We start from the raw sequence: 17,119 nt of genomic DNA on the forward strand, positions 1-17,119 counted from the left end.
GCTTTTTGTATCTACCATCACTAGTAGCCATCACATGTATTATTCTTGATGAATATAAGATACTTTACTTTATCCCTATAAATAAATATTTATTAAATAAATGTGTGGTTCATATAAGTGTGACAATAATGTGTAGTACGTGAATGATGCATTCGCATACATTAACATAATTCAACACGTAGTACTGCACTTGCAATTGTGTAAGTGTGACAATAATGTGTGGTATGTGAATGACGAATCCGCATACATTAACATAATTCAACGCATAGTACTGCACTTGCAATTGTGCATAAGAAATAACGTAACTTGTATCCGTACATATTACTACTTTCGATGTGTTCGTACATTAAATAAAAATTAAGAGTCATGTGTTTCAAGAAACAAAACAAAACAACTTTACTCAATTATTTGAATTCTGTACACATCACATGAGATATTATATATATATAAATAAATATTCCAATGTAGCAAAGTATACAAAATTTTTTGGCCTTCCAAGATGTTATGGTGCTATAACACTCATTACAAACCTTGTATCATTAATCTAGTAAACTATGGCGGAGTCCCCTTGCCGTATCGAAGCCGAATGATAAAGTTTATGTCTTTATCTATGATTGTGAAACGCTTTGCATGAATGGCCGCAAGCTGCGTATCATCGAACAAGTCGATGAAAAACCCCTTTGCAGATGTTTGTAGGGCCTCCGTAACTGCAGCAGTCCACCTTCCTGCTAGTGGGCCATTCCGCACTCGTGCCCAAAATCTTCCCATCCCTTTCATATCCAAGTCTTGCATGACTTCCCAAACAACCTTATAAAAAGAACTTTTCGGGATGAGAACCTCGTATCCGCATTGGATTCTCCTTATCTCTCAAAGGGCAACAGTGTGCCCGGTTTTCATCTCCTCTTCTTCTCTCATGGTCCTTGTGCTCTATGGGGATCACCTGTTGCTGCACTAGAGGAGGCTCCACCTTGTGCTCTAGGTGGGGGGCTTTGGCATGAGGTCTTCCCGGAGCCAAAATGGCAACATGCTTGCGTGGTGTGTACCATGCAAGCTCGAGGAGGGCAAGACGGAGAAGAGACAGAGGTTGGGGATGTGAAAATGGAGGAAACAAAGAAAGTAAGATGTGAAAATGAGAAGAAGAATGAACTTTTAACCCATTTAAACCCGAAAATTGGGTTAATGTAGCTTCATACGCACTGTCCATCGTGTGATCGTAAATCCATAACCTTTTATCAAAATGTGACGAAACTTCACACGCGCACTCGTTAGGTGGCCAAGAGCCTTTTTTTTAAAAAAAAAATGCATGTAAACCCTTGGTCTAAAGTCTAGCGTCTAGAGCCACTTTTCTAGCACAACGAGTGCATGTGTGAAGTTTCGTCGCATTCCGATATAGTTTAGTATTTTAAAAATTATCCCACACCAAAATTATGGATGGATTGATAATTGAGAAATCAACATCGCGACTACTGGCCCTTAGAAACTTCGCACCACATAGACTATACAGAGGCATCAAGAGTAAAGTCTGCAACAAGAAATGGCAAATTTTTGCATGTTATTCCTATTGAAATTGACAGTGCTAACAAAAATTGTAAGGAAGAATTGAAAATTCAGCGAAGATGCACAGTCAAAGTTGAGAGCAAATGACAAGCATAAAATTTTAATTCATATTTTAAGGGTGCATACAATAGTTTTGCACTGGGACATAGTCATATGTTCAATGCACAAGGATAACACTGTGCCAAAAAAGATAACATTACAAACTGTGTTCATTCCATTGGAACGAATGCATCCTCCACTGCTTGAAGATTTCTTACAAGTTGGAAGTCCTAGGGAGTTATAGTGATGCGCTTCGCATGTATTGCACAACGCTGAGCATCAGTCATCAAGTCAACTAAAAAGGCCTCTGCAGCACATTGTAGAGCATGAAGACATTCTTTTGTAAAGCAATTAGGTCTATCCTGACCTTGTGCAAAAACCACCTCCAGCTTTCTGTGCAGTAGAGGTCTTGCACAATCTCGCGAACAAGTCTCAAGAAGCTCGCCTTCGGAATGATTAGATCAAAAGAGCGTTGATACCTCCTAATTTCTCTCAATGCCACTGTACTTGGCTTCTACTTGTGTTTCTTGTGGGGATGCTGAGGAGGACCCTTATAAGGGCGGCTTGAGGAAGGCGGGTTAGGTTGAGAAGGGGGTGCATCTGAGCTAGTAGATGCTCCAAGGGGCTGAACATGATATGGGTCTCTGAGCGAAAGCTTATTGGCAACTACCTTAGACCTAGCCATCTTTCCTGCACAAGAGATGTGAGAACTCAATGAATAAGATAGAAAGTGAAACCCTCTTTTATATAACCCTAAATTGTAAGACTCATTCACATAGATGCACACTCTCTCTTTCTCTCTTGAACTACGAATTGTATTCACACTGAACACATTGTTCATCTTACTATCTTAGCTCTCTTCGAACCCATTTGCTACCTTGTCGAAGCCTTGTTTCTAGCCACTTTGCATGGTTTTCTTTGGCACTTAAGGCTTCATAACGCACTCTTTTAGTGACACGATGTGATTCCATCATGTCTGCAGAAGCTGATTCATCAGCACTTTTATTTGCTCTCTTTTGCGAGAGTTTAGCTTCATCCGCTACTATAATCCTATAACACCAAGATAGCAATTGGATCATTGGATTGCTACCATTTACCCCTCCACCATGATCAGTTTTTCTTTGGTATGCACCACGCGCTATCCAATGTGAATTTTCCATCCCTTATATGTGGACCAAATTTCGATGCTTCCCTTTTCTGCAAAGTATGGCCCATGTGCCTCAATGATATACTACAAAGACACATATAAGACATGAGTAAAACTATGCTCAATAGTTTATACAATTCATACAATTTTAATATATTAACGCAGTACATACCATATAATATGTGATAGAGATTTTGCCCCATGCTTCCACCATATTTTCATAGAAGCTATGCATGGCATTGATAAATTCTTGCTTATCTTCATTGGTGTTTCGAAGCTATGCACAGCATTGATAAATTCTTGCTTATCTTCATTGTTAAACACCATCTTGCGAAGTAAGGGAGCCAATTTGTTAAGACTTATCCAAACCTTAGCTTTGGCCAATCTTGTTTTTCCTCCATTACTTTGATCAAGAACTGCAAGATGTAACTTTTTCCACCCATCGTAGTCCTACGGCCTATGAACCATGACATTCCCTTCCTCATTGATGGGTGCTGAGAGAAACTTTCTAGCCTTTGCTCCTCCAAAGCAAGGCTTTTTTGGCAAGTTACCAGATTTTCCTGATCTCTTCTCATCTTTTTCAATCATCACTTGATGCTTGTGTAGCCCAATTTTTGATAGCACTTGCTCCATGTTCCTACAAGTTGAATGGCTTCTTTTTCTGGTTGCATCCTATAAGCAAAGAAAATGTATTCATATACAAGTTTCTCCATGACAAAAGCATGCAATGAATAAGTGTGAACACGATCCAATGGAATGTTGAAGATGGGCTTCCAAGTGGGATCTTCTCTATTGCGCGTCAGTGTAGCACTTGTCACCCTTTGCCAATTCTTATTTTTGTCCTTTCCTTCCACCCTCTCTGTCAAGCAATATAGGCATGGATTCTTTGTATTTGCACCATTGGAGATTCCACACATGCATTTTAAAGTTTTCAAGTCTCCTGCAAGATGCCATTCAACCAAGTATTAAACATACCCTTCAACCGAGAGCATCTCACCATGTTCCTGACGATCGATGATGCTTTGAATGCTTGTGTGCATAAAGAACAACTGCAGCACCTCAAATGTTTCCTTAGGAACTTCAAATGCAGTGAGCCATCACACATGGCGCTCAGTTTGAACACTAAAGTTCCTTGGGTTGTTCTTGTCGAATTGTAAAGCTCTATTCATCAGAGTTACACTAACTCTTTTAATCTTTACTCCTTTTGACAACCTCACTTTCGTCTAATTTTATAACAAACTGCAATTTACCATTACATTCCTCAACAGACATATTGTAGTATATTACCATTGCTGACTGCACCTTGTATAAATCTAAATAGTAATTGTTGAGTTCGGTGAACTTCACCTCATATGCATTTTTTGTCCCAACCTTTAGTGTTTCCATGCATTGAACATGCATGGGATCTCCTATTAACTCCAAAACCTTTGTATTAAGTTGCCATTAGGCCTCTATTAACTTTGAAGGTTGAGGAAGATGCACGATTCTATTTCTCTTCAGCACACGACCAAACCCAGCCTTCACACCTTTGAATATCTTTGAGTAAGTCGTTGTGCTAATACCGGCCCTATCACAATTAGATTGTGCATCCACTTCTGAGAACTCATTTGACACATCTTTTAATGTTCACTCAATCACCTTTTCCTTCACAGTCTTAAACTTAGGATTGCTCAAAGCGTTTTTCAATGTACTTTCCTTCAGCAATCTACTAATACATGATCCAACCTCACCCTCACCTAGGTTCTCTTTCTGAGCTACCTTACATGCTTTGATACGTCACTTCCACTGGCTGCTAGTATTGACAATTAACTCATTGATTGGCTTCTTCTTTCGTTTGTGCTCCTATGTTAGCTTGCTCTTGATCTTTCTCAAGTCATCCAACTGTGCCTTTGCCTCCTCATATGAGATACCAATGTCATGGATAGTGTCCTGCATTGAAATAATTTGATCGTTTTGTTGAATTATAGTGTCATTCAACTATACCACTTGTCCTATTAGCTATTGTATATGAAGTTGATGTGTAGCAATCACATCGTGGTAATTTTTTATGGTTGCTTGGCAAGTTGTAAATGGGGCATATTCAATCTCTACCTCAATATGCAGCTCCTTTCCTATATTCATTTTACTATTAATAGAAACGGGGAGCCTACTTGGTTGTCATAGGGGGTAGAGTGGAGATGCACAGAGAGGCAGACAAAGGTGCCAAGGGAAAGGAGGGTGTAAGTAATCCACTCTGTTAATGAAGGTTGCATAAACACAAAGAAGAGGTCACAATAGAGCCATGAGAGAGTATAGATGTGGGGGGAAATAGCTTAGAGGGTAGGGATATCCAAGACTTTTTGTATTTTAGATATTTCTATTTTACCTCCAAAAACATCTCCAAAAAACACAAAATTTGACCAGATGGTTTTTTTTAAAACCAAAAGCTAGAATATAAAAAATCCCCAAAATATCTTAAAATGAACTTTCGAAATTTCATTTTCCTTGTTCTCGATTAAAAAATAAATTACCTTGTATCTACTAATCATTTGCATTGAAAACGAAGCACCACATTCCCGTAAATAATTCCTTTTTTAATATAAAATTTAGTTGAAAAAAACTTATTAAATGAGGTGAGAGAAAAAATCTAAGTATATCTTTGTAGATAATATAAAAAAGGCAAAAATGAGATTGCAAAAGTGGAGAGAGAAGAGGATTATTTTACTATTCTTCTCTCCTCTTTTCCTTGTTTTAGGGAGGAGAGGGGGGGGCTAAAAGGTCCATTTGTGAGTTCATTTTTTTCCTAATGTGTATTTCATGAGGTCCAATCAACAGCATATAATCCATATAAAGAATGAAAATCAAGAGCTTATCCCCATCTTTGCGGACATAAAGTGTGCTTTCAATATGTGAATTAGTGAAGTCAAAAGCAATCAAATATACATGTATCTTTTCATACCATACCCATGCCCTAGGTGCCTATTTCAAACCATAGAGGGCCTTATACAATCGGCATTCTTTACTCTCTAAGCCATTTCAAACCATAGAGGGCCTTATATAATCAAATATACACGTATCTTTTCATACCATACCCATGCCCTAGGTACCTATTTCAAAGCATAGAGGGCCTTATACAACCGGCATTCTTTACTCTCTGAGCCATTTTGAACAAAGCCTGAAGGTTATGTTAACATAAACCTTCTCATGAAGATCACCATTCTAGAAAAGCAATCTTCACATCCAACTAATGCACACGTTAATCAAAAGGGGCAGCCAAAGCAATGACACTATGAATTGTGGTCATATGTAAAATAGGTGCAAACATCTCATCATGGTCAATCTCATGTTATTGGGCATACCCTTTGGTAAAAAGACGCACCTTGTAGCAATCAATATTGCCATCAAATCTGCACTTTAATTTGTAATCCCACTTTGTGTCTATAGTACGCTTGAGAACAAGCCACAAAACTTTCTGACTACATAGCCACCATCCAATGCTCATCTTGTAAAGCATCATGTGAAGAGATAGGTTCCTCATTGCATACACTACCTACAAGTGCCTATGCAACCAAGTCACCCTATGCATGGTGACTAGCTACTCTAGTCCTTTTGGGAAGTGAAACAGATTGTTTGTTTCCCATAATGTATCTAACTGCCATCTAGAAATTGTTTTAGCTTCTCGAATATCATCCCCATCATTGGTCACTTCATCATCAACAATTTCTTAATCAATGGGCTGAAAAAATCATGTTGTTGTTCAACATGTGTTTGCTACATATTTTGTTGTTGTAAATCCTCAATAAATTGTTGAAATTGACTAAAAACATGTGCACTTTACTAAAACAATGGCAACAAATATCAAACATGTCCATAGGCCCCATACTAGGCTGATTTTTGTAGTCCATGAAAGGTTGACCAACATGTTCAATGAATACCACTACTGACAAAAAATTTGTTCGTGGAGAGTTGATACAATCATTACCCTTTGCTTTATGCATTGTAACCAATAAAAATTCATTTGAAAACCTTATCTTGCAATTTATGTCTTCATGGCTGTAGCACCAAAGCATATGCTAAACAACCGAAGACACATATGTGACATCACTAGTTTCTGACCATTCTAAGCCTCATAAGGCAAACATTCAATGGGGCTACAATTCACCACATACACTACACACATAATAGCATCAAGCCAATACTTTGGGGATAGCTTATTGTGTGAAAGCATACAATATGCTAGTTTCATCAAAGTGATTTTTTCTCTTTCAACCACATCATTTTATTGAGAAGTCTAAGGCATAGTACATTGATGTGTAATGCCCTTTTAGCCAAAAAAGAATTAAACTCTCATGACATATATTGCCTCTCTAATCTGTACAAAGTGTAATCACCTTACATCCACCACTGCCATTTTCAACCGAGACTAAGAAGGTTTTAAAGCATGCAAACACTTTTGATTTGTGCCTCAAAGCATATGCCCAACAATGGCATGTCATGTCATCAATGAAGATAACAAGTACAATTATCCTTTAATGGATTTGACACGCATGGGTCCACAAACATCACTATGCACAAACTATAATTTTTTATCAATACGCATAGATCCACCTTTGGGAAACAAAGCATGATGCATTCCACCAAGTACACAAATCTCATATACATTATAAGAATATACTTTCAAAATGGAGGGAGATCAAGCACCATATTTTTACTTCTCATGCAAAGCAAAGTGCCATAATTAAGATGCCCAAACCAAGCATGCCATAACTCAGTGTCATCCACAATGGTGGCATCAACCTGTAATGCATCCTCGGATGCTCTCCTCTCATATAAATCAAGCTGATAAAGGCCATTGTACAATGTACCAATGACAATGAGATTATCCCCATCATTAGAAACTGCATCAATCCATGTAGAGTTTAACCACAAAACTAGCAGCAAGGCTGAAACTGAAAGCAATTTTTTCTTTATGCAAGCACGTACAAGACCTTTTCAAGCATGATAGTTTTCCCATCTATTGCAATAATGGGAATCTATCCAATGTCTTGAATTGTATATGAAGCATTATTTACATATACAATTGATCCCCCTTTTGTACATTTTGCATTTATTGTAAACAAGTCACAAAAGGATGTTATGTTTTAGGAAGCTCTCTTGTCAAAATACCATGTGCTACTATTTTCAACCATTGATAAACCATGCACATGTGAAGAAGGATCATACTATAGAGAATGTACAACAAAAGCATAAGACTGACCAATGTCCAAACTTGCTAAATGTGATGTTGCATCCTTTGCACTTGCTGAGTCGTTCCCTCTTTTCACTTGTCATCATCTTTCTACATTCTTCAATATCTTTTCTCTTTTTTCTGATCATCTCCCTTTTTCTTAGCACCCTCATCCTTGGTACTTGAAGAATTCATAAAAGATGTTGATTTGCCTTTACACTTTGAGTTTGATGGCTCCCATGACTTCCCTTTGTTCCTATGGCTGGCTACAAATGCTTGATTGTTCATACTTATAGATTCACCAATGATTACTCTTCTTACAATAAGAGTGACACTAACATATCAAATGTGTATACCTCATCATTTCCTTTTGCAAGTGAGCGAAGTATAGTGGCAAAACTCTGATAAGTATTAAGTTGGCCAACCAAGACTATAGATACAAGAGATACATCGAGAATTATTTCATTGATATTTGCCTACTCCATTATGTCCTTGACACATGTAATGTATACATCCACTCAATCAACCTGTGTCATGTATTTTATCTCAAGCTCTTTGCACAAATAGGCTACAAAAGCCTCGTTGCACACATGATACAACAAAGCAAGCTTATCCCAAGCATCCTTAGTCATTATGCACGATCGAATATGTGGGATAACCTATCTTTTGAACAAGACTATAATCAAAGCATGAGCTTGGGCATAATGCTTATTCTATCTCAACTGATCTGCAATGGGAGGCGCAACAAGAATTGGAGTACATGCACTGGTAATAATAGATGAGCTAAATGGACTTGCAGCATTCTCTATCGCCAAGCTTACAGGCTTAACCTCTTAACCATATATATAACCCCAAAGGTACTTGCCAACTAAAATATGCTTCATCATATATGCCTACATGGAATAATTAGTGCCATCCAATTTATCAAAGAATCCAAACATATTATCATTTCTTCCTACAAATTGCTAAGTATTTGTAACCAATCACTGTCCAAAGTACAAATGCATGAGACAACACAAATATAAAGCAAAGAAAAAACCGAAAAACTTACAATTTTTCATAGAATTGATGGTGGTGAGAAAGAATTTACATCTAAAAAGACTCCATTGCTTGCAAATGTCAATGTAGGTATAATTAGCCTCAATGTTGATGGATTTGGACAAATTTCACAAAAAGCCCCAAATTTATTTTTTCTAAAATTTTGTGAAATTTAAACTTGAATGTGAAAAGCCTTAAATTTTTAACACAAATTTGGGCAATTTTAAGCACCAAAGCAAAAAATCTCGAAAATTTTCATACATTTTAAAATTTCCAAGCAAAAGTTCCTTTTTTTAAAAAAAATTAGTGAAATTTGAAGCATGCTACAAAGAACCCCAAATTTTGTGCTTGTGAAGGAACTACGTGTGAACAATGATGTGTTAAGAGATTAATGTTGATTAAGATTTTAGGATAATAGTATTTTGATCATATTATATCGGGTAGATATCACAAACACATACACTAGTCAAAAATGATTGTCGATTAACTAAACGAGGGATACACTAGCTATTGGCATGCATAATGAAACTATCAAGCTATGTACGTGATGGGCAAATAGGTTACACATGAGGTATCAAGCAAACGACATCTGTAACACCACGCCAAAAGGCATGTCATATGTTATTAAGACAAGCTAAACCTATCTGCGCAACTTCACGGAATATGCAAGCGGGGTTTTTTTTAAAAGGGTTGTAGAGCCCTTCTAGAGGCATTTTGACCTTCAAGAGAAGGCAAATATTTTTAAAACCTTGTTAGCGAAGCCATTTAAAAAAATTTGCCCTTCCTAGAGAAGGGCATGATTTTACAAACCTTGCTATGGAAGGGTAGTTATGGCATGCATGCTTGGTCACTGTTGCAAGCACAGTTGATTGTGAGAGAGGTTTCTCCAAAATGAACCATATCAAGTCCAATGATCGCAATAGATTGTCACTTGAGATCTTGAATCAACTCATGTTCCTTTCATACAATGGTGCTAAGGACATTACAGATGTTGATTAGGATACCATCTATGCAACGTGTGATGGATTAAAAGCTCATCGCAATGTTAATGTGGTAGCAAGAGAGTTGATATAAGAAAGTATAAGTAATGGTGTACTTTGATTGTATTGTTATTTCATTTGAGACTATGGATGATTGTAGAGCTATTTTGTTACCTTTCTAAACTATCTTAATTGATGGAGCTTTAGCCTCATCCTGGCATTGCAATTTTATGTTTGGTGACAACATTATAATTTTTCAAATGCTTAATTACCCATATGTTGTACTAAGTTTTAAATATTCTATCATCATATCATGTCGATATTAGATTTTTCTAAATTAATGGACACGAAAAATCAACAAGATGGCTTATATAAATATCATAGTTATTTATTTTTTTCTCAAATACTATTCTATTAGCTAGAAATGCAAATTTTAGAATACATATCTATCGAAGGTCAAAATTTTGAAAAAGCCCTTCCACAAGAAAGACACTTGTTCACTAGCCCTTCAATGGAAAAAACCTAGGGAACTTGCAAAAATAAACATTGCATGCAAGATAAGGTTGCCGCATGTGTCATGCTGTAGGTCGAGTGGTGGTTGTCGCACGCAAACTAGTTTGACTTGGTGGAGCTTACACAACCTGCTAGCATGCAAGAGCATGAGAACAAGCTCATCAATGTAGGCAGTTTCAAGGATTGTCAACAAGGAGGAGAACCAAGCATTAGGCTCAACGGCAAGTCAAGCAATGACAGCGACGGCTAAGAGTTATGACTCTCAAACCACTATTAGATTAGGATTCAACAACACATACACACATGCTCACAGTGAACAACTAAACAGCAAGAGAGAAGAGAATGCTGGAAGGTCACATCCACTATGTGAGAATGATATGAAAGTACAATCCCCCAAGGTACTAATTACCACACCCATTGACAAGTGTTCACACAGGAAAAAACCCTTCTCCAGCTAAAAGGTAAAAAGTGCCCATTTTAACTAAGGAGGAATACAATAAGTGTAACATCAACTACAGTGTTCCCACCATAAACTAGGATTTTTCAGTCCACAACAAAAACTGCCAACCAGAAAGCTTGTGGCCTTCTAACAAGATATGAAGGTGCCCAAACTTCACAGAAAAGCTTAAGTGGTAACTGCATCAACAGTCTGGACTGTACGTCAAAACATATACAAATTTATGCGCCAGAATATGTTAGAACACAAAAGCAGTCTTACAGTAGGCATACATTGCAACTCTGCACTAGCATCATTACAAAAAAAGAGCTGATCCCCCCAAAGACATGTTCCTACTACTCTCCCACCACATTCATCCAATAGATCTGGATACATAAGCACTGTTGTGTAGCCTCTAGTCTTAGGACTTGCTAGCATTTGTTGCAGAGACTTTCAAATAGACTATTTTAGCTCACTATGATGACAGTATTTGAATATCAACTACAAGATTCTGCTTTGGAAAAACTTCGGACACATGATCCATTTGTTGCAGAGACTTTCAAATAGACTATTTTAGCTCGCTATGATGACAGGATTTGAATATCAATTACAAGATTCTGCTTTGGAAAAACTTAGGACACATGATCCATCTCAAGGCTACTTAATCATGCACTATTTTACTACAGTTTTTTGTATGATCCATGGACAATTGAATACATCACAAATTTCCTTGGCACACCAACCCAACATGATCCCATTACAGCTTGCTTAGAAGCAGTGACATGTTAGAGTCGAGAGTGTTAATGAATTGATCTACAGCATTACCTTCTTGGCAGGCTTAATTAGTCTACGAAAGCAAGTGCTTCTACAGCACAGCCTCATAAGATGTCATTTCCAGTAATGGGAGCATACCATGCAGAGAGAAGTCTCCCTGCATCCCAAATGGTACCCAAAAGAGACCAAGCACATTTCCACAGTACCAATATGTGAGACCACTCAATGGCAAAGCTCGAAAAGAATTGACACCATCATGCGAGAGCTATTTTAGCTTCTCTGATTGTTATTTTATAGACGATCTACCAGTACTTTTGATTGCTGAAAGCAATCACTTCATTCCATAGCAGCATAAGCATTGATTTATGGCACCCCATTCTGGTGGCTCAATGCCACACTTCTACTCATCAATGTCCTTGACTGCATCCTGTCATTCACATAAGAAGGAAATTTGAGTAGAACTTCATGGATGAGAGCATAAACTGACCCTAGCTTACAAGGATGACAGCTTCCAAAAGAGAGCAACAGCACTTACTTTGGCCAGGCGAGTAACATAAGTAGCAGCAAAAACTGTTACTACAAGACCAAGACCCAAAGTCCAGGCTTGCTCAGGCCCTCCCGATAGCACACCTTCAGCTTCTGATTGCTGCACCAGAGGGAACAAGGTTCAGAAACACTACCTCCCACTTCTAGTCGCATGTTGCGTCAAATTAAGAGCAGCAGATTACTTGCTGAAAGATGGAATGGAGATGTAAGTAACTAAAGCACAACCAAAATTCTTTAGTTCACAAAAGAAGATAGTGTAGCCAAATCAATCCAGCTTGGAGTTATTACAAACAAGCCCAGCACTGATTAACGGCTAGTATCATATTTCCAAAAGTACTAGTGGTTTGAAAATTACAATGATAGCTCTTCCAACAGCACCGGCACTGACATATGCCCACGTCCCAGGAAGCATCCCCAACCAGCTGCAAATACAACCAGACAAGAAAACATCAATCATGCAGCTTTACAAGATGGCAATTTCAATCTCCAACATAGATGAATAAATGACAGAAAAAGACAACTCACAGTCTGAAAAAAATCTTAACACTAGCCTAAAAAGAATCCAATTCAATACTGCTCCCAGTTCTTACCCTCCAGTATTTCTCACCTGCGAATTGTCATTACCATTACCTCTCAGTTCTGTCACAGAAGCTGTACCCCTGAACCATTTACCCATAATCTTTAACTCAGTTGTAGCTGAGTTTTTGCTATGCACTGGTTTCTAATCTAGCATATATGCACAAAAGAAGGGCTTTGGCCCTTGTTTAATGCCATACAGAGATAGCAAACAAGGTTGGTTAAACAGAATATTCATTGTTCCAAGAAGATTACACAAGTGAGGATCAATTTGGGACTGCTGCTTGTTCAGAATGGCCCAGGGATCACAAGTGCCTATTTGGAGGAAATGTAGATCTTTTTGGCTCTATGTCCTCGCACCATGATGGTCTTACGGATAACTTCAAATATGTCAAAGACACCTAGATTGAATTGAAGTCTGTTTTCTGAAGATGAATAGAGGACAAAAAAAATACCCTTGTGATGTGGGGGTAAGAAAGGGAAGCTTGCTGTTATTTTTTTGCTTAAGAGCAGCCTTGTCCACACTCCAATTGATAGATTTAGTGAGTGAATAGGTACCACAGGGGATTGTTTCTAGGTGAGTTGAAGGGGAGCATACAAGGTTGACCCTCATAATTACAGACACTGCTGATTCAGAAAGAGTGCTTTAATACTCATTAGTCTAGAGACCTTACATGGAAAGCATTTATCAGAGCAGAGTATTCTTCAATCCATTGACTTTCCTAGAGCCTGAGGAGGTTTACTTTCTGTCAAGTAGTGGTATTTGATTGAATCATGATGTCGTTTCATAAGTTGGGGGTTTTCAATGAGGCTTCATTATGCATCATAGACCTCTTTGTAACCTAGGCAACGTTAATGGCACGGGCGACCATTTGGACAGCAAAACATAGGTTAAGCATAGCAACCAATGTTACTTCCATGCACATGTGAAGCTAGTAGTATGCATGGATAGTTTGTATGGATCAGAACAAAACTGTGCAAACTTCTTCATAATCTATCATAAATCTGCATGACTGTGATACCTTTTTAGCATGGCTGTCAAGTACGAAAAAGTAGAATATGGTGTGGTACAATAAAATACGGTACTAAATAGTACCTTAAGATTTGTACAGTACAATAAAAATACCTCTCTCTCCTAGCTACTTCAAACCTTTTTTTTTATTTGGGAAAAAATGGTAGAGAAGAAGTTTAAATCTCATGCAACATAATACCGTGAGAGAAGTGTATTAGTATAAGAAGCATTTAACTCATCCCAAAGTGCAAATCAGACCTGAAAAGAAATATCGATTAATTTGGTACCTTATGATGCTAATACGTAGGGTATGATACTTATAGTATGGTACAGTATGAAACCTTTAATATGGGGTACTAGTGGCAACTATGGTTTTCAGTTGGTGTCGATACTAACTGATTCTTCTGCCACCAATTCTCCTCTTGTCATGGGTCTTTCTTGTCATCTTGGTTAGGCTTCTAGATCAAGGCCTTGCATGTAGGCACTGGAGGCTCTAGTAGTTGTTTCACTTCTTCTCCTACTTAAAGTACTCGGGTCTGCTAAGTCAGCAACAACTGCTTCAAAGTTGGTCAAACTGGTCACCAAGTAATTCCATAGTGTCTATACTAACAACTCCAGTTCATCTTTGGTTAGCTTCAGTAGGCACCATGTCAATTGGAAGCCCAAAATGCATAGGACCTCAGCTTCTCCTTTATTGGATTTCATGTTTACACAAAAAGAGGCTTATCAGAATTCCCAATTTTGCAGAACAAAGATTCATAGCTGTTAGTTACATTTCTAAATGTATTGGAAAGAGAAAGTGAAGAAAAAAAGCTTAAAGCATGTTGCCTCTGGATTCAAAGCAACACTTATGAAGTGCAACATGAGCACCCAAAATAGCATTATAATGATGTACTCACCTGCCCAAAACATATGGCACGAGCTTCACTGATGTCAGCCCATACAAGTAGTTACCAATCGAAAATGGTAGTAGGGGGCTTAAACGCAAGAGAGCCACAACCCGAAAGCCATTTTCACCAATAGCTTTGTCAATAGCCAAAAACTTTTTATTTCCTTCTGCTAGCTTTAAAATTCGATCACGAGCTAGATATCGAGCAATTAAAAATGCTGCAGTTGCTGCAATCTGTGCATATAAGAAAAGGTCAAAACATGTATTTCCTTCTGGGTATACAGAGTTCACAAGCACAACCCAAAGGCTAACACGACTATGCATGATGGCCATAGATAAATGAAGGCCATAAATAAGTACAAATTTCAGAATGAAGCAAAAATTTCCTTGTTTTTCAGAGCATTACAGATAAGAATACCAATCGGTCCTTGCTTTCATGTGTGGTTTCAGCACACTCCAATTATAGGGACTCTTCTCCGTTTTCTGGTAGCTTACATTCAGTTCAGTGCAGATTTTCTCCTTTCATTGCAGTCTTTCTCTTCCCTTCTCTCTCTATGGTCGTGTCCTCTTCCATTGCACACTCATGTACATCTATCTTGGAGAGTAGCAGGCCATGTGTACCAACTAGATGTCTTACAAGGTTTTTTTTCGCATGTCAAAATCTCAAGTGATGGGCTGCAGCAACCTTGTGCTAGGCTAGTGTGCATTGTGAGTCCAACTAGCAGTACACCAAGAAAGCATCTCCAAAGAAGCACTACTCCTTTTGCAGACGTAATTTATTCTTCAACATCCAAAGATTGCCTCTTCACTGTTGTTGTAGCTTGACACCATCCCCAGTGCAAAAACGTGCCAATAAATCAAGGTGCAATCTCAACTTAAAACAACTCATGTAGTGAAAGGATAGGTCACAAATACTTTATTTTGAGTTTTTACTATGTGTGTCTATGGAGCATCATAGGTCCAAACTCTTGTAGCATACATGGTCAAGTATACCCAAAGTACAATGTGGTGCAAACTCAACAAATGAGTCGTTGCAATCTCATGCTTGGCAAGTGTGAGTCCAACTCCAAAGTACAACAAGAAATCCTTAACGATTGTGTTTCCATCATTGTTGCAGGTTTGACATGGTTCAAATGTGCACTTGCATTCTAATCCACAAGGTAGTTAAGCACGTTAGGTACAATTCATTAAGAATGCATAGTGAAGTTAGATCTCAGTCAGGTACATTCAGTACAAAAATCATAATCATACATAGATTAAAATACACTATGACAATTTGTCAACATTTGGGCTGAAAAAAGGCAAATGACGATGGGGCTGTCACATGGACATGTTTTATGTTTGGAACTCTTAAGTTTTTGCACATGTTAATTAGAAAATAAAATTATTCAATGTGTAAGATTGTGCACATAGTACTTAATTTAATCCAATTCACAATTAAGGTTCTATGAATTACTAACAAAAGTAATTGAATTGCAAGTTTGTGCACGGATTAATTTATTTGATCTACATGAAACTTAATGAAATTTTCATTCAATTATTAAATATGTGCAAGGGCCAAACTTTCGAGGCAACACACTTAAATTTGATCAATTTCAGCATTTTTTGAATAATTCTTGCAAAAAGATAATAAAATGCAGGGAATAGCCGGAAAGCGAAATGAAAGGCCTGGAATGCAGCTTTCCTTCGCCAAGAGGCCTTTATCAGGGCAGATCATGGCTACTAAGAGCAGACCATCACATGCAGCTGTTGATTGTGGAGTTTCCCCTGCTGATCATGCTATTTTCTTGGAAGGCGAAGCTGATCCTGATCAGGGCAGAGCTGTCTTGGGTTTATCCTGGATGTTCCAAGACTGGGTGAAGTTATCCACTGCTGGGGAATGCTGTTTGGAGCTGTGTGATGGCTTCTTGGAGCTAAGTGATGACTGTTCTAGTCAGGGCAGAGCTGTCCTAAGCTGAATGGTGCTGTTTCAAGACTTTCCGAGTGGTTTCAAAGTAGTTCTGTGCTGTATTCTTGTGATTCAAGGCTTTTTGAATAGCTTTTTCACAAATATTCTGCCAAATAGGGTTTTTCCGGCAAGATCCAGTGTCACGTAGATTGGTCTTCCTGCACATCCATGGAATCATAGTTGTTTAATTGAGAATTGAGTTTTGGGTCTTGGCTGGTGAGAGCACCTGGAGACATCATCAACGTCCGTTGACGAGAAATCACCAATTGTGCTGTTTCGGGACTTTCTGAGTGGTTTCAAAGTAGTTCTGTGCTGTATTCTTGAGATTCAAGGCTTTTTGGATAAATTTTTCACAAATATTTTGCCAAATAGGGTTTTTCCAGCAAGATCCAGTGTCACGTAGATTGGTCTTCTTGCACATCCATGGAATCATAGTTGTTTAATTGAGAATTGAGTTT

General features: G+C 38.0%; 1 protein-coding gene across 3 annotated transcripts in view; it reads right to left on the bottom strand.

Annotated features, from left to right (window-relative positions):
* Positions 1–11,537: 11,537 nt before the first annotated feature.
* Positions 11,538–17,119, bottom strand: part of LOC148011641 (SNARE associated Golgi protein family) — a 28,062-nt gene continuing 22,480 nt past the window's right edge. Inside the window, exons 5-8 of one of the 3 annotated variants that reach the window (XM_087670607.1) lie at positions 14,724–14,947; positions 12,592–12,658; positions 12,226–12,336; positions 11,538–12,117 (exon numbers count right to left, since the gene is read on the bottom strand). In XM_087670607.1, the coding sequence (XP_087526733.1) occupies positions 12,091–12,117; positions 12,226–12,336; positions 12,592–12,658; positions 14,724–14,947 (429 nt within the window). In that variant the 3' untranslated portion in view covers positions 11,538–12,090. Of the gene's footprint in view, positions 12,118–12,225; positions 12,422–12,591; positions 12,659–14,165; positions 14,514–14,723; positions 14,948–17,119 lie in introns of those variants that run through there. The other 2 variants (XR_015689357.1, XM_087670608.1) reach the window with 2 other exon arrangements.

This window comes from Lygodium microphyllum, chromosome 28 (genome assembly GCF_053477565.2).
Source record: "Lygodium microphyllum isolate KBCC chromosome 28, Lygodium_microphyllum_v1.1.10, whole genome shotgun sequence".
Lineage (NCBI taxonomy): Eukaryota > Viridiplantae > Streptophyta > Polypodiopsida > Schizaeales > Lygodiaceae > Lygodium > Lygodium microphyllum.